Source organism: Cetorhinus maximus, chromosome 14, assembly GCF_964194155.1.
Source record: "Cetorhinus maximus chromosome 14, sCetMax3.hap1.1, whole genome shotgun sequence".
NCBI lineage: Eukaryota > Metazoa > Chordata > Chondrichthyes > Lamniformes > Cetorhinidae > Cetorhinus > Cetorhinus maximus.
Window position 1 is genome coordinate 86,292,341 of NC_135892.1, and position 18,390 is coordinate 86,310,730.

General features: G+C 40.8%; 1 protein-coding gene across 2 annotated transcripts in view; it reads left to right on the plus strand.

Moving 5' to 3' along the window:
• The window catches only part of srbd1 (S1 RNA binding domain 1), a 283,354-nt gene extending 267,681 nt beyond the window's left edge, over positions 1-15,673 (plus strand). For both annotated transcript variants that reach the window (XM_078557178.1, XM_078557179.1), the window contains exons 21-22: positions 7,412-7,596; positions 15,357-15,673. In XM_078557178.1, coding sequence (XP_078413304.1) covers positions 7,412-7,596; positions 15,357-15,646 — 475 coding nt within the window. In that variant the 3' untranslated portion in view covers positions 15,647-15,673. The remainder of the gene's footprint in view (positions 1-7,411; positions 7,597-15,356) is intronic.
• Positions 15,674-18,390: the final 2,717 nt, after the last annotated feature.

Genomic DNA, 18,390 nt, shown 5'->3' on the forward strand with positions numbered 1-18,390 from the left:
TCCAAATGATTTTGAACAGCTTTTGAACAGAAACTACTACTACTAGACTATTTCATCATTGTTGATAATTAACGCATCTTGAGAAATCGGGCATATTGCACATGTTTAGACTATGCAAACCAAATAGAGTTCAGAGTCACACTAGGTAAAAAATATCAAGTTCAAATCTGGTATTTTGGGATAAAATGAAGCCTCGAAGTTTAAGAAGCATTCAAGGCATTCTTCTTCTTCTCACATTACCTATCCAAAGATAGGTGCTTGGCAATTATTTGCTGCACTAAGGCCAAAGCGCTGTGATTTTTTACTGTGGGTAGGGCAGGCCCCGAGTCTACCTCAGCTGGAACAGGTGTTTAACTCCATTCCAATGGCATTAATCTGATCCATATGCTAGCTGTCTAGCCAACTGAGCTAACCTGCCTCTCCATTCAAGGCATTAGAGCATTAAAAAGTAAAGGGTTACCAACTCCAGTATGTGAGCGAACCAGGAGAAAATCATAATGGACTAAAGATGTTCTTTTTTTCATTTTCTTTGAACACTTGTTCATTATAAAAATGTTTGAAACGGTAATAATGGTTGACAGTCAAGAAGCACCCATTCAGATAATGAAGAGTCTGTTTACTTATTCATTGGTGTGGGAAGGTGGTCCACCGTGAGGAGAGACGTGCTGGGTCTATTGAGGATGGAGCAGTTGGAAATGGGTGATCATTTGATGAAACCTCAGAATATGTCCAACCAGGGTTGGCAAGCTGTAAAGGCACAGACAATTCATTGCATAAATGTAATGTTACTGACTGGAGGGGAGTTAATTTAAACAGCCTTGATGTCCCCCCTCACTATTCGCTCTTAAACAGAAAGGCATTTTTGATTTCCCCCTTTGTAAGTAGTGGCGTATTTTTCCCCAACCCTTCAGTTTGGAGTTACCTGATCCTCTATTAATAAACCCACAGCACACTCGAGGTAAGGTAGAATAAGAGGGTTGGTTTATTTTACACACACACAAACGGGTGGGGGAGGGGGTTCGCAACAGCTGCCCCCTTTGCACTCATACACTAGAAGAGGGATAAGGGAAAGAAGTGGGTACAGGGCAAGACCATAATAAAAATAAGAGGTCTGGTTTCATGTGAGTACAGAATCAAAAGGTCCATTGGTGTATTCCTTCAGAGGTTAGCAGCCTGAAACTTGCAGGGTGATCTGTCTTTCCAGAAGTGAGGACTTCCACGATGGGAGAAGGCACTTAGAGATGAATTAGCCTTGAACTTCTGAATCTGTGCCTTTCAATGTTCCAGTAGGTCACAGTGTAGATATGGGCCAGGCACTTTACCTGGACTGAGCTCTTTCTGCTGCTACCTGTTGGATGATAAAATGGTAGACAACCTGGGTTCAGTTCCACACGGCAATATTACAGGTTCTAGCAGCTTTGGGGAGGCCATGTGACATACCTCCCACCACTTCTCCTGGGTCGTAAGTGTGGACTAAACTTGCCACAAAAAGTTAAGGCTTGTCCATTTCAATGTAAATACTCTTCAACACTGTGATAAATCTTAATTACAGCCAAACAACATCATTAGCACTGAAAAACAGCTTTTACAAGAGTGGAGTCTCATTCCTGCAAATTTTAGTTACTGCTTATTTTTTAAATTTTAAGACTTTTTTGTTTTTTTTACATTTCTTCATCTCTCTCTCTCTTTCTCTGAATCCAATCTTTCTTTCTCTTTCTCTATTTTAGTTTTTCTACCTGATCTGACATTGAATTCAGTATTCTAACTGACATTTGCTGCTTCAGACACTGAAGCATTGTTACTGAATGGCTCAATCTAATTCTTTAAGGAGATAAATAGTTATTAGCCCTGTTCAGGCAGGTCCCAAATGCCCTGTTGAGGATGCTGAGTCATTTCCTCCTCCCGTTTGCAGCAGCCTGCCTTGCAGAAGCTCATGGAAATTAAATAGGCAATGGCAAACCTAACGATCAGCAGATAGCATTTGTTCATTGACCACAGAGTTCTGGCCCAAGATATCACTGGAAAGAAAAAATGTGATTCAGTTGGTTTTTTTTTCTCTTCTTTCTTTGTTACCCCTGTTTTATTTCTTGGCAAATAAGTAAGGAAGATTCAGGTGAATGACAGATCCTGGCAACAGCTTCTAATGCTTTACATGCTGGGCTAAATGTCACTATACTTTCCTCTCTTATTCATTCATGGGATGTGGCCATTGTTGGCCATGCCAGCATTTATTACCCATCCCAAATTGCCCTTGAGAAGGTGTTGGTGAGCTGCCTTCTTGAGCCACTGTAGTCCATGTGGTGCAGGTACACTCACAGTACTGTTTGGGAGGGAGTTCCAAGATTTTGATCCAGCGACAGTGAAGGAAGGGCGATATATTTCCAAGTCAGGACGGTGAATAGCTTGGAGGGGAACTTTCAGGTGGTGATGTTCCCATCTGTCTGCTGCCCTTGTCCTTCTAGATGTAGTGGTCGTGGGTTTGGAAGGTGCTGTCGAAGGAGGCTTGGTGCGTTTCTGCAGTACATCTTGTAGATGGTACACACTGCTGCCACTATTTGTCAGTGGTGGATGGAGTGAATGTTTGTGGATGTGGTGCCAATCAAGTGGGCTGCTTTGTCCTGGATCGTGTCAAGCTTCTTGAGTGTTGTGGGACCTGCACTCATCCACACAAGTGGGGAGTATTCCATCATAATCCTAACCTGTGCCTTGTAGATGGTGGACAGGCTTTTGGGAGCCAGGAGGTGAATTACTTGTTGCAGGATTCCTAACCCCTGACCTGCCCTTGTAGCCACAGTATTTATATGGCAAGCCCAGTTCAATTTGTGGTCAATGGGTGATTCAGCGATGATAATGCCATTGAATGTCAAGGGGTAATGGTTAGATTCTCTCTTGTTGGAGATGGTCATTGCCTGACACTTGTGTGGCACGAATATTACTTGCCACTTGTCAGCCCAAGCCTGGTTATTGTCCAGGTCTTGCTGCATTTGGACATGGACTGCTTCAGTATCTGAGGAGTCGCGAATGGTGCTGAACATTGTGCATTCATCAGCGAACACCCCCACTCTAACCTTATGATGGAAGGAAGGTCATTGATGAAGCAACTGAAGATGGTTGGGCCTAGGCTGCTACCCTTAGGAACTCCTGCAGTAGTGTGCTGGAACTGAGATGATTGACCTCCAACAACCAAAACCATCTTCCTTTATGCTAAGCATGACTCCAACTAGTGGAGAGTTTTCCCCCTGATTCTCATTCACTCCAGTTTTGCTAGGGCTCCCTGATGCCACAGTCTGTCAGATGCTGCCTTGATGTCAAGACCAGACACACACACACCTCATCTCTGGAGTTCAGCTCTTTTGTCCATGTTTAAACCAAGGCTGTTAGGAGGTCAGAAGCTGAGTGGCCCTAGTAGAACCTAAACTGAGCATCAGTGAGCAGGTTATTGCTAAGCAAGGGCCTCTTGATGGCACTGTTAATGACCCCTTCCATCACTTTACTGAATTGGCCAGGTTGAATTTGTCTTGCTTTTTGTGTACAGGGCATATCTGGACAATTTTCTTCATTGCCCGTAGATGCCAGTGTTGTAGTTGTACTGGAACAGCTTGGCTAGGGGCGCGGCAAATTCTGAAGCACAAGCCTTTGTACTATTGTCGGAATATTGTCAGGACCCATAGTCTTTGCAGTATCCAGTGCCTTCAGCCATTTCTTCATATCACGTAGAGTGAATGGAATTGGCTGAAGACTGACATCTGTGATGCTGGGAACCTCCAGAGTAGGCCAAGATGGATCATACATTCGGCACTTCTGGCTGAAGATTGTTGCAAATGCTTCAGCTTTATCTTTTGCATTGATGTGCTGGGCTCCCCATTGAGGATGTAGCCTTTCAGTCATTAAAACTAATTATTTGGTTGAAAAAGAAGCCACATCATTAACAGATGGATTGTGAAGAGAAATATCTGCTCCTCATTCCATGCAGAAATTTTATTTAACATTTTGTATTGTTCTGTTTACTTATCCGTATATCTGTCTGCCTGCCTGCAGCAAAATAATTATTTTTTGTTTCACAGGAACCAATCAAAAACATTTATTTTGCCATCTCTAGGATGATTTCTTACAAAGTTCTTCTCTTCATGATATCCATCCCTCCCTAGTCCACACCGCAGCCTCCCATTATAACACATAATGTCTACCTCACTGTGAACCATGAACCACAAGGATTGATAGAATATCATAAGAAGGAAATTCATTATGGGTATTGTTGAGAAGACAATTATGTCAGAGGTAATTTACCTACTCCTGACCAATTATAATGTGGATAACTAGCCAAAACCTATTTGCATAAAAGGAAATAGGATACAGACACAGCGTTAGCACTCGTCTAGGGATCTAAAGTAACTGTCCTCAGCTTTCACAGGTGTTGTCATTTTAAAAGCTACAGGCCTATGGCATTCTTCACATTTGAGATCACTAGTTTACCATATGGAGTCTGATTTTTTTTTCACAAGTGTTATAATACACCCATATGCAGCAAGGGTATATTGCATTCAAAAAATGGGGGAAACTGCAGGTTAGACTTAATATTAATTCTCTTTGATTGCAGATTTCAGTTTAATTAACATTGCTCTAGTCGTTTTCTGGTAGACATAGTACATATTTTTAAAGGATATATGAAATACATTTGGGTGGAATTTTACAAGGCTGTAATGTACAATTGAATTATTTAAGTGATGTCCTGCACCACTATAGTGAAGCTCAGTTGGTTTCTGGATGTCATCTGAACCAGGAGATTATGTTACAGGCTATAAGTCACTTCAGCTCAACTGTTATTATAGTAGTAATGGTATATTTGTACTAATTTTCAAATGGTTATGGTGCTGTAACATCTGTGTGGCTGTGGAATCTGTTAAAGTCTAGCAGTCTACAGCATGACAGTCTTTTGAAGAGGCAATTAAGTTTTGAAGTAGGATGGGGGAGTACAACAGAAGCTATGATGAAAGTCTTTTGACATATCAATATATAACAAGAAGGGCTAGTGCTAGGTTTAATGCAATGTTTCAAGTAGCATACTGATTAGAGGTCTGGGAAAAATATGTAGGCAGACTCCTTTATAGGAGCCTAAGAAAATATGTAATTAGAATAGACTGTTTAGCTACCAGGCTCACTGCTTCCACAGATTGTGTACCTACCATGGACTCGAGGCCAACATTTAAACCTTGGGTAACCTCTATGCTCTTTGATTCTCAAAGATGATCAAACAAAACTCCAAGAGTATTCATTTATCCTCACTTCTCCCAATATTTAACTGAATCCTGTCTCTCTCCATTTGACATTTTTTATTCATTAATGGAATGTGGACATCGCTGGCAAGGGCTGTTGTCTGTAGCGGAACCATCACATTGCATGGATTATCAGAACATCTCGGTTTATACCTCTCAAGTATTTTTGAAGGTCACATAACTGCTTTTGCTGGCAGCTTGTTCCACTAGGTTTTCTTTCAATTACATGCTTCGTTGAGACTTATTAATTAGCATATGCTGTTCTTTGCTTATTAATGGGTCCTCCTCTTCTATGTTGACAATCTGCAATAGTTAAACCTGAAGGAAGTGAAGGTCCTGAATCAGTACTCCATCCCTCCCAACTCCCCCTCCCCTACCTCCCGCATCCACCAACTTTTCTCAAATCAATCAAATTCAGATCTGTAAGGCTTAGAGTCTTATCTTCATTGTTTCAACTTACTCCTACCCGTCAAAGTCGGTTTTGATGATGTGTCCAAAACGCATATATTAGGAGCGAATTTAATCCTGCTGTCCAACTATACCTGGGTTGAGACGGGCAGTTAAAATCGCAGCAGGACCTCAGTAGGCAAATTTCCAGATATCTTCCCACAAGTTCCAATTTGAACTTTCTCTTCTGAGCAAATGGAAAGAAAACACCACAGAAACCGGCAGGGTCCTTCCCTAAACATGTAGGCTAGGCTTCAAAGATGTCATTATAGCTCGACTGTTATTTTAACCAGAGACTTGCATGGGAAAACCACTGTAGCTTTCCTAACAAGCCAACCTAGCAAGGTGAAGCCCCCCAAAAAAATCTTTTTGGCTCTTTTTGCGGGATCAGTAGGAGCAGGAGTGCTCCTCCAGGCACCATAAAGAAGGTTTATGTCTCCCTCACCTCTGTTTGACCTCCATCCTTGACCTCAAGGCTCAGTGACTTAACTGACTGCCTGGGACCATTCCTGCCTCTCAATATTTCACTCCCACCTGCTGATTTTGAACAGAAACCTAACTAGGTCTATGCAAATGAGGCCTGGGAGTTAAAATCTCCTGGGCCTTGTGCTGCAAAGATTAGGACATTAGACGGCTTCCTTGGCCCTTTTCCGGCCCATACATCTGCTGCCCCAAGTTGAAATTGGAACTATTATTCCAAATGTGGCCTCATCGGCAATGCATACAATATTAGAATAACTTAAAATCTAATGCTTATGATGTGGAACCTGCTTTTGATTAACTGTTTTGGAACTGCTTGATATCAACTGGAAACTTGTAGTGAACAATAATAATTGTACTTGCATCCTTTTCCTTTTCCACATGTGCTAATGGCCATCATTTTAATCATGTTCATGTGTTTGTTATTTTACTATTCCAGTATGCATTGGTTTACATCTGTCTACATTAAAATCCAACTACTGTTTATTAGCCCATCTGGCCCTGATCTTTGTGAAAACTTTTTTTTTGCTCCTTATATTTATCACTTTTTGAGAAACCAAGGCCAACACTCAAAATACAAAATGCCATTAAAGTTGAAAAATGAATTAAAAGATGAGATAAATCAGGAATTATTGCACCAGGATAGTAGGTTTAGGTTTAAAATTTCCGCAGATTGTAGGCGGAAGGAAACCCTGAAGGAGGCAAGGAGTTCCATAGCTTCGAGGTACTGAGAAAGAATGAATAAAGTCTGAGAAGGATGCGGTTAATCCTGCTTCCAAACACTGAAGATGCATAGAGAAAGAAGTGTGTGAAGGACACAGTGTATTTGGAGCTTACAAGGAAAAGGTCCTGAAGCTCCAGGAGTCATTGACACAGCTTTTTGTACTTAGCATTACCATCTGTTTCCTATTTCCAAGCTAGTTTTTAATCCATTTGTTTCATTAATTTCATGATCCATAACTTTTTAAAATCTCACATGTGGAATATTATTAACTTCCTTCAGATAGGTGATGGCTTTGACAATTGCCTTCTTTGGTGGTGTCATAAGATTATATGATGGGCCTTTACCAACTTTCATTAATTCTAAGGAGTATTGTGAAGGAAGCATTTTGGTAGAGCGTGGAGCATTTTGATCAGGTGGTCTGCAGCTATTGTGTGCAACTTATTCTCTTTTTTTTACTGTATTTCATATTCTTCTTTAATTTTTCCAGATTCTTATCCTTCATCAATGGAAACCTGTCTGACATTGGAAGACCTGCTATGCAGAACAATGTGAACACAGCACTGAAAACCAATTTGATGGATGCCTTAGCTCAAAGACTTGATACAACTGTGCCAACATTGCAGATGATTATTGATGGACTGATACAGCCTCATGACTATGACATTAGAGCAGGTAATGAGGTTTAACAATAGCAAATAATTGCCTTTGTTAGCTGAATAATATTATTTAGTTTAAGTAAATACTTACAAATATCTGAATTTATATTTAGTTAATAAAATCCTTAGTTATTATTGTCAAGTTCTGTACGCTTGAAGTTAATAATGTTGGTAGTAAATAACAATGAAGTTCTCCAACAAATCTCTAAAAGAGTCTTTCAATTATAAATCTTGATCAGCCTAATGTTGCTATTTTATCTATCTGTAGCCTACTACAATTTTTCATGCAGCATGTAGAGCATTGACCAAGGTTTACTGCTATATCTTCATACCAACCGATCAAAGGGAAGCAATTCTTAATTTAATTGCAAATAAAAATAGAGGGAAATGAATGTTACTTTAAATTTACTATTTTATTTTAAAAATTCAAATGTCTTGATATAGAGATAAACTCAGCACATATTACTTGGGTTGTAATTTGAGGCTTAAAGAGGAAATACCATTTTTAAACCACCTTTGAATTGCATCCCATATTTCACTGGATGCGAGAGGATATATATTAAATCTGCCATAGCTAAGGTGCAGGCATGGAGGCGATGGGTTTTAACCAAGCTGACATCATTACACCTAAATTCCAACATTTGTATATAAGGATTTGCTGATCTAACTTATGCCACAGTAAACAGGAATAGCTTAGACAAACAGCTAAGGAAAGCAGATGCTAGGATCTTCATTGTACTGTTGGTTGATCTTTTGTCAAAAACATTTCTTTCTTTTCATTCCATTTGTAATTGTCTCTCTCTCTCTCTCTGAGTGCAGAATTTTTCAGATGGTAGGGTTTCCTGCCCTGCCACTCAAAGAGTCAGCAAGGATGTGTTCCCTGCCAATACGGACTGCCCAGCAGCTATTTAACATTTGGCAGACCATAAATTGGCTAAGGGCGAGACTTCCATCCCTATCTGGGGAGGAAGTTCTGCCTTAGACAGCTACTGGCCAATCAGATAGCCAGCAGCTCTGTCGCACCAGCAGTGCCAGGTTCAAATGGTGGTCACTGCTGGGACTGCAGGCAGTCCCCAAAGAGGAGGAGCTAGTAGAGGCCGGACTGAAGATAAGCCCAGGGTATCAGCAGGGCCTTTGCAAGCCCTAATGAGGGGATTGGGGGGCGGGGGGGCGCCTGATACCTCCGCTGCCCCCCATAGAATGGGAGACAAGTCGGGGACAGACAGGTAGGTGGCAGGCAAGCCACATGCAGCATTTTACAAGTCCCCCTGCCTTCAAATCTACCAGTGGGGGACAGCAAAATTCCACCCAGCAAGAGAGCAAGTCAGTTTAATAGAGCTAGCAATCAGTCTCACTCCACTACTCTTTTTGCGTAGACCTGCAAATTTTCCTCTTTACAATTTATGATTGAATCTGCTTCCACTACCCTTTCAGTCAAGGCATTCTAGATGTAACTGCTCTGAATTAAAAAGAAAATCTGCTGATCTCTCCATGGACTATTTGCCAATTTAAATCTGTCTCCTCTTGTTATTAACCCTCCTGCCTATGGAACCAGTGTCTCCCTTTCAAAACCCTTAATCATTTTGAACACCTATTAAATCTCCCCTAAACCTTCTCTGCTCTAAAGAGAACAATCCCCAGTTCTGGTCTCTATATGTCACCGAAACCCCTCATCCTTGGTACTATTCTAATAATTCCCCTCTGCACCAACTTTAAGGCCTGACGTCCTTCCTAAAGTGTGGTATCCAGTATTGGACAGAATACCCGAACAGAGATATAACCAGTGATTTATAATAGTATAGCGTAACTTTCTTGCTTTTGAACTCTATGCCTAGACTTATTTAGCTATGGATCTCATATGCCTCTTAAACAGATTTATCAACTTCTGTCACCTAAAAAAAGATATGTGTACTAAGACCCCGGGTCATCTGGTCCTGTACCTCTTTTAAAATTGTTCCATTTAGTTTATGGTAAATGCCTCTGCCATTTTTCTTTACAAAACTATTTCACAAAAGTCTATCCTCTTCATTGTTTGCTACATTTTCAAATTCCATGTCATCTGCAAACTTTGAAAAAATGCCCTGTATGCCCAAGTCCAGGCCACTAACATATATCAAAAGGAGCAGCAGTCCTAATATAGTGGTCCCAGGGGACATCACTGTACAATTCCCTCCAGTCTAAAATCATTACAACTTTGTGCTTTTTGTCTCGCAGCCAATTTCATATCCGTGCTGCCAATGCCCCTTTAATCCTCTGGACTTCAATTTTTCTAACAAGTTTATTAAATTTCTTTGAAGCATTTCCATAATATGATAGGGAAGACTGCAAAATATTTGCCCATATGAATTTGTTGGAGGATGAAAAGTCAGTCTTATAAGGCACCATATTTAGGGGAAGATGGTGGCTTGATGGTAATGTCACTGGACTAGTAATCCAGAGACGCAGGCTAATGCTCTGGGGAAATAGGTTTCAAATCCCATCGTGGCAGCTGGTGGAATTTAAATTCAGTTAATAAAAATCTGGAATTGAAAGCTACGGTGACCATGCAACTATCATCGATTGTCATAAAAAAACCATCTGGTTCACTAATATCCTATAGGGAAGAAAATCTGCCGTCTTTACCTATTCTGGCCTACATGTGACTCCAGACCCATGGCAGCGTGATTGACTTTTAACTGCCCTCTGAAATGCTCTAACTAGTAAGCCACTCAGTTCAAGGGCAATTAGGGATGGGTAACAAATGCTGTTACATTCTCACATCCCATCAAAGCATTTAAAAGAAGCGTAGATGGAGATCAAGACCCTCAGGCAGACGTGCAGTCATGAGGGTTTATAGCCCAAGAACATCATTCCTTAACATATCCATGAGGATATATGTTAATAGGCATGTGCAGAAGTTCCTAACATTCACTCTACTATGCCACAAATTTCAAAGAATCCCTCCCTGGTGGTGTCACGAAGGGTGACATTCAGTCGACATTCTGCTATCTGCTACACATCTTCAGAGAGCTTGCAGTACTGTCTTATGGTTGTAAGGCTCTGCAGGCAGGACCATTGAGATCAATTGAATGTCCCTTATCTGGTGTCTAACATCACAATCCTCCACTCAGGTTGAGCATGCTCCACCTTCAGTATCTCATCTCCTGACTTCCTTGTGAGCTGTGAATCACTGTTTGCCAATTCCTGATGTAAATTATGTCCACTTTTCCTTTGTGTTAGTTACTGAATAATTATTTTAGTGGGCCATGAGCTACAATAATAAAAGTGAAGAACTCCATACTTACTGCTGCCTCTCTTATGTGTCAATTTACATACCACTACTCCAGTGTATGAAAAAACTTCATAGTGTTTACTTTCAGCTATTGTTCAGGATAGAAAAGATTTATTGCGTTTGAAAATAATATCTCCACTTCATTAATACAAAAGCAAAATACTGCAGATGGAAGAAATGTGAAATAAAGCCAGAAAGTGCTGGAAATACTCAGCAGGTCAGGCAACATCTGTGCAGAGAGAAACACAGGTTAATGTCTCTGGTCAATAATCTGTTGAAAGGTCATTGACCTGAAACATTAACTCTGTTTTTCTCCCTCCATAGATGCTGTCTGACCTGCTGAGTAATTCCCAACATTTTCTGTTTTTATCTACACTTCATTTTTGCATTCAGTTAGCTTCTGTTCCGGTAAATTCCAATCCAGCATATACCTTTTAAGATAGGACTACACTCTGATCTGGTTCCAATACCACAGATCTACCAGCACAGTGCTCCAATAATTTATTTGTTTGTGGTTTTCACAAAATAAAAGAAGACAAAAAAAATACTGACAAAGTACATCAAAATGCCAGATAACTGTCACATTGCTCATCACATCATCCTTCTGGCACAGAAACTCTAAAACTCCACAATGCAATCTTAGAATAATTTGCCCTGAAACAATCAGTTATTATTTTGCTGCGAGTATTTCGGCTCTGGATATGGGTGGCAGCTGCAAACATGGGCTTATTTTGTGATCAGTACTGTGAAGCTTTCTGATCATTTGTGTTGATGTCATTCACAAGTTCTTTAACGGTCTTTGTACCATATTTGTTTTCTTCTGTCAAATTTGTTTGCACACTTCAACTTCTCAAAGTTATTATTTCAAAAGGGCAGATATGTGGTATGCTGAAGTACTCAAAGGACAATAGCAACATGCAAGTTACTCAGCTTTTCACATAATCTGCCAGATCTGTTATGTGCACAGAAGTAGTTGTGGTTGTTAGATTAGTGGAATCAGAAACAGATGACTGGTTCTGGAGTGGATATTAACAGAAAATGATCGTTACTTCATTCCTTCTTAAACTTTTTATTTAGCCAATTCTTTTCCTTGCCAAAGAGCCATAACTATGCTCGAGTGCTCACAAGTAGACTGAAGAATAAAGTCATGATACTAAGAGGTTTAACAGAAGGTGCATGCTGAGCTGGGACTAAATGATATATACAAATTAGTGCCTTTAAAAAATACAGAAACAAATAGGAAAAAAAATTATCTTTGACATGATTGACAGCATGTGGTGGATACCCTACACAAACATTATTAATACAGAGTATAAGGGGTAGAAATGTTTTGTGCAACTATTTATTATCATACATTTTTAAGACCTGAAAGTCATAATATATAAGTACACTTGGATGGATAGCTCCAGTTCAGTACTTCAGCTTGTATGGATGCATTTTAGAAATAATTCATGTTTTACCCTAGCACCTCAACTCGTTAAGCTAGTGAGAAACTGAACAGCACAGTTCCAGAAATGCCCAGATTCAATCCCTGGCCTGTGCTTTATTGGCTAACCTCAAAAGGGGCACAGAAATCACCTTCATGCCCCAGCTGGATGGGTGTGTGTGCATGTCAGGTGATCACTCCTTGGCGTTGTTGCTGCCGCATCCCATAACTTGCCTAGAGGCAGATAAAAGAAAAGGGGTCAAGAGGGTGAAATATGATCAGAGCTCTCATTCTTGCTGGATTTCAGTTTTAACGCCTTTAGGGAATATGCTGCAAATCTGCTGCACATTTCCCCTTATTCAGTCGTAGGGAGGCGTAAAAGAGTTAATCCCTTCAAGCATATGTGATTTATCTCTACTTCGCTTTGCTCAGTGTCACTTCCCCTTCCTCCAGGGACGCAGTCTATCTCTATACATTTCGGCACCCATTTCTGTTTTAAACAAAATTGCTACACTCCAACTGAGAGCTTCAAAAATTAAAGTTTGACTGAGTGTTTTTACCATCCTGTATAATTTTCACACACTCACACAACAGATACAAAGACATTGACAAAATTAATGAATCGTCTCTTCCTGCTCCACATATTACATATGTTGTGTAATTTCACAAAAGGATGTGATCGAAGAATCCCATGATGGTGAAGATGGGGCTGTGAGAAGCACCAATCTACCTTTAGGGTATTGAGGCTAAATTATTCAAGAACTTCAACATGGAGGGAGAGGTCATTCTCAATGACAGGTTTCGTACAATGCATTCTTTGAAACTGGCTGACTAATGTTTACTTGCCTGGCTGGTGAAAGTAATTAAACATCTTCCTGTACTGAGTGATAGTGCATATTCTGTTGAATTGGCATTTACTACTGCAGCCTTCTCTTTGCGCTGACTTTGAGTTGCTTTCCTTGAAGCCTCTTTCCTGTATCTAACTTCCTGGAACAGCACTTCCACATTAGGATTTACAAACAGGAATCTTTGTGCCCAACAGTTCACCTCAATGGCAGCATTCTTAGCTCTTAGTCAGAACGTCATAGGTTCAAGACCAACTGCAGGACTTGACCATGTAATGTAGGATGACCATTGAATACAAAGGGAGTGCTACGTTTGGATGTAAAATTAAGCATAGTCTACATGCTCAGATAGGTAGATGTGCAAGATTCAATAGTACTGTTAGAAATAGAGCAAGGGAGTTCTGGATGTTGTTATCCTGGCCAACATTAATCCAACAACCAGAACCACCAAAACATGTGAACTGGCTCTTTATCTCTTTGCTGTATGAAATTGCTGCCATGTTTGTCAACAAAACAATGATGTCCAGGAGTGACATCAGCTAGGATTGTAACACTATGTAGTCAAAAATATTGCAAGGCTGCCTAATCCTTTAAGCTGCACAGACATTGAAATCCTGTAGGAGCCTAACATTTCCAACCCAAATGGGCAAGCTTTCATTGAGAGGCAGTTTCAACATCTGGAGCTCAGCCATATTATTCAAATGAGGTAGACCCTGAAAATAATAGCACAGTCACTGCTCATGACATTGGGTGAGCAGATGCCCCATCCTGCCACACATCTGGTAAGGCTCATGCCTTCCCTGAAAATATAGATTTAATTGTGGCATAATAACTTGCAGCCTCTTAAACACTCATCCTCAGAACTAAATAAATTGTGTTTTGGGTTATTTTACCTCTCTATTTACACCTCTGTAGAATTTTTAATTGTTACAGGTATATCATGAAGGGAATCAGAAATTTAAAGACTGTATTTTATTGTCATATTAAAATGCCTAAACAATGACAAGGCAAAGGGAATTATTAACCCATGAAAGGCCTCCCCTTGAAGCAACTCAATATTTTGTTGCATGAAGAAAGAAGCATGCTGTCGAAGCTTTTCCTCTTGCACTCATCAGGTTCTCTACTACTGTCCACCACAAGCCTACCTTCACTGGTCAATATACACATTGGGATCCCTAAGCTCCACGGTCTACAAGATTGGCATTATCGACAATCTTATAAATAGGGCCTGAGCCATTTGCTCACTGCACAAGCTTGATGCTGAAATAGAGCGTATCAAAGCTATCCTGCAGGATAATGACTATCTGATCAGGCCATTCCTTGCTGTGTGTCATGCATACTCATGATTGGGCCTAAAACTGCCACTTTCAACCCTGAAAAGTGCCCAGTCTACCTCAAGTTACCCTGGAAGGATAGGCATTGCAAAAGTTTGAGCAACAGGTAAAGCTAGCTATTTCATGTCACTATTATTGAGTAGCAGCACGAGTGGTATTCTCCATTAACAGGTTGCTGCTATCAAGCCAAAAAGACATTCTGCCTACCACACAAATGAGTAATGTGGTATATGAACTTCAGTGCCAGTGCAATGCAGGCATATATGCCATACATCCCAATGACTGACTGATCGTATCAAACAGTACATCCCTTCAGCTGTTCCCCATAGGCAGAGGACTGACTGTACTCAACCAGCCTGTGTTTGGAAAACTCAGAACATAATGTCTAACATTAGATGTGATTCCGCGATTGGACAGCCCTTGCTGAACAATCCCAAGTGTGCTAAGAATTACACTAACAATCAATTTAAGATTATCAGTCAGGCCTGCAGTGTGGTTGAGTTACGCTTGCTGGAGTCTACATATATTCATACGTAGGGACTTGTCCTCTGCAAGCAAAAGGAACCTGTCCAGGTATTGCGCCTTCTTTGAATTAAACAACAGTGTGGGAGCAATAGTTCCCTGGTGCACTCTCCATGGCAAAGACTCAACCAATCAGCACCCTTTTCTCAAGCAGTATAAATTGTTCTTTCCTTTGAAATTTGGTATTCGTGCATCTGTCCTGATAAGTGCAAAGTGAAAAGCTTCAACAGCATGTCTCTTTTTTCAGCAATACTAAAGTTCTGCACTACCAAGCGACTATTTGTTTTTAGATCAGATTTCCAGAATGTACACTTTCTCTTTTTGTCTTGCAAGAACAGAACTTGCTGCTAATCTGCCTTGTTTTGTGCCTCTATGCAGGATTTGAACAACAGGATTTTAAAAGGAACATTGTCTCTCTTAATGACCTGAAAAATGGAACTGTTTTGACTGGAAGAGTGGAAAATGCTACTCTCTTTGGTGTCTTTGTTGACATAGGTGTTGGCCGATCTGGTCTGATCCCTATACGTTACATTACAGCAGCCAAGCTGCCTGCATCTAAAAGACGTCGGAGTCTAGGGCTTGGCCCTGGTGAGAGGGTGGAAGTTAAAGTGCTGGAGATTGACCATGCAAGAAACCGTATATCATTAGATCTTATTCGAGTTTTGTAAAAAAAAAATAAAACCAATTTGGTCAAATTGTCAGATTTTTCATTTTTCTTTCCTTACAGTGAGTACAGCTGAAATTTAGTTGTTCCCTGTGATAGACCTTGGATTTATCAGCCACTTTGTGGTAGTGCACACTGATGCTACAGTGCACAGCATCATCATCCCATAATATTTAATGGACCACTTTTGTTTTTCAAGTACATGTTGCAAATTTTTACAGTTATATTAAAAGCAGTATGTGTTCTGCAACATTTGGCAGCTAAGGAAGAATAGCTTTTTAAATGCATGCATGCACACAAACCTTACTGACCAATTAGCACATTTGGGAGCATAAGGCTCTCGCAACATTTCATTGATTTATCCCAATGTTATACAGCCAAATTGGTCATAGATTGATCCTTGGTGGCATCCTAGCACTAGTCATGTCTGTAATCTGTCCATATGCAAGTGTTTATTGTCTGAAAGTAAAGATGTTTTAGTTTTAAACTTAACAATGTCATTGCTACTCAAATGTGTCTGTGGATCTGACCTAGTGACTGATGTCTATGAAAGGGCTGCATTGTCTGTCGGTTATGCAGAATCATCAGAATTGTACTACTAGAATTTTATGCATTTCAAGAACACTCAAAACTAGTTGTCCAAATCTTTAAAGCTTTCCTTGATGATCAGCAATAAGAGCTCAAGCGGATAACCACAGTTGCAGTTGCTGGTTAGATCAGGAATCAAATACAAACTGGATTGCTTTAACAAATGGTCTTTCCTTCAACATCCTGGAGTGGCATATCCAGGATCAGCTGCAAGAAGTGTCGGTCCTGAATAACTAACCCCTTAAAGTCTAATGTTAAAAATTGTCTTACTTATTTACAGGCTTTGTTGAATCAATGTATTTTTAAATATACTGACAGTTTCTGTAGCCTGTTGTTTCCTGCCCCTTCACCAGCTGACGAGAACTTCAATTGGTGACTACCCAGTTGTATCAAGATTCAAGAATTAATTTATGTTAATGGTCAGCCATGCCTACCTATGATTTGAATTCTATTTTGAATATGCTTGTATCGGACCAGTTTGGATCAGTGGTTTCTTGTGATATTAAATATCCCTGAATTTAAGATTGTGATTGACTGTCTTTGTTTCAGCACCTGTAGTCAGCTTATAAATCGAATAATTCAAAGGCTCAATGTTTCATTAAAATTTTGTTTGATTTCACCTGAGAAATTAGAATGCTGAAATTTATCTGCCACCCATTTCTTTGAAAAAATGTTACCTCAATGTTCAGATTCAGTATTCTATGGAGATAAAACTGGTCAATTTCTAAGATGAACCCATTGCAATATAGAAAACAGAATTTTCTGTTCTGAAGACTCAGTGCGGTGGTGGGCAGGAAAGTTGGCGTGATTCCCGCTGTACGGCACGACAGGTTCTCGTGCCAGACCTTCTCTGCTTTTCAACTCATTATTTATGCATCAGCAAGGAGCTTGTCGAACCTCTGGCAGGACGGGCACTGATTTGTCCGCTCCACTGTTACCTCATGGAGTCAAAGGTCCTGGTGCTATATTTAAATGGCACCCACACATGCATTCACTCTCTGCAGCCCAGGTGTGTTGGAAACGTATTGTCCATGGTGCCCAGAAGAATGAAACCCTCTGCTCCACAGTTCAGCAAGATGTCCCCGGAGATACTCCTCCAGGCCGTCCAGCTCAGGCGGGAGGCCCTCTTTTCCTCGTGACAGGAGCAGGTGGTCGACCAACATGACCACGCAGCCTGGGAGGAGGTTGCCAGGAAAGCCTGCGCCTGTGGACCCCAAAAAAGGACTGCCCTGCAGTGCAGGAAGAGAATGAATGATCTCATCAGCTCCGCCAGGGTAGGTGAACCTTCTCACTCAAAACTCTCACTCTCATAAGGGCATCAGGCATTCTAAGAATTACAATCCACAGGGATGTCACACATTACCAGCAGATGGAACATCAATACTTATGATGCTGTTAAAGTGGCTGTCAGACAATGTCCTGTAAGATCCTGCACAAATGGCCTCTTCATCCCTTACTAAGGAGACATGTTTACTACTGATCTGCTCTTCCATCCATGGTGCCTCACAGTCAATCCATCTGTCTTGGTGATCTCCCACAGCAAGAGGGAGAGAGACCAGACTGGAGGGGGGATGCCACAGTTTTTGAGGACACTTTCCTCCTACAAGGAGCAGACGGCAGAGCTGGCTAGAGAGGAAAGGGTTCGTTCCTGCACAGAAGGTGAGATTGACCTCCCCAAACACTCAGTGAGGGTCTGTCCTGTACACATTGGCCCCACACGGATAATGACAATGGGTGACCTAAAGGTACCTGTCTAGTCAATCACTAATTATCCAGCGTTCGAGTCATTCCAACCAAGTGAACTTTGCAATGGTCTCCATTTAATGACTCAGGTTTGTGTTACAGTTTAATTAATTGTAGAGGACCATAGCCTTTCATGCCTGCCTGCAGTGTTATCTTGTTACCACGTTTACGGCTGAACATTGCTCTTTTATTAATTCCCAGTCTCCACATGATGCAGAACATGGAAATTGTTTACACTTGGTGACATTTGTAATGTCTGCTAGTATCTTCATCTAGCCTGATAATGCCAGCCTATTACATATGAGGATGCTAGTTTGCACTTGAAGGTCTGGCTAGTGGGGCTTGATGGAATCCTTGTGCTGAGTCTCAAAATGAATCTCTCAACGTGTCATTGTAATCAGTGTCTTAGGCTTCCTT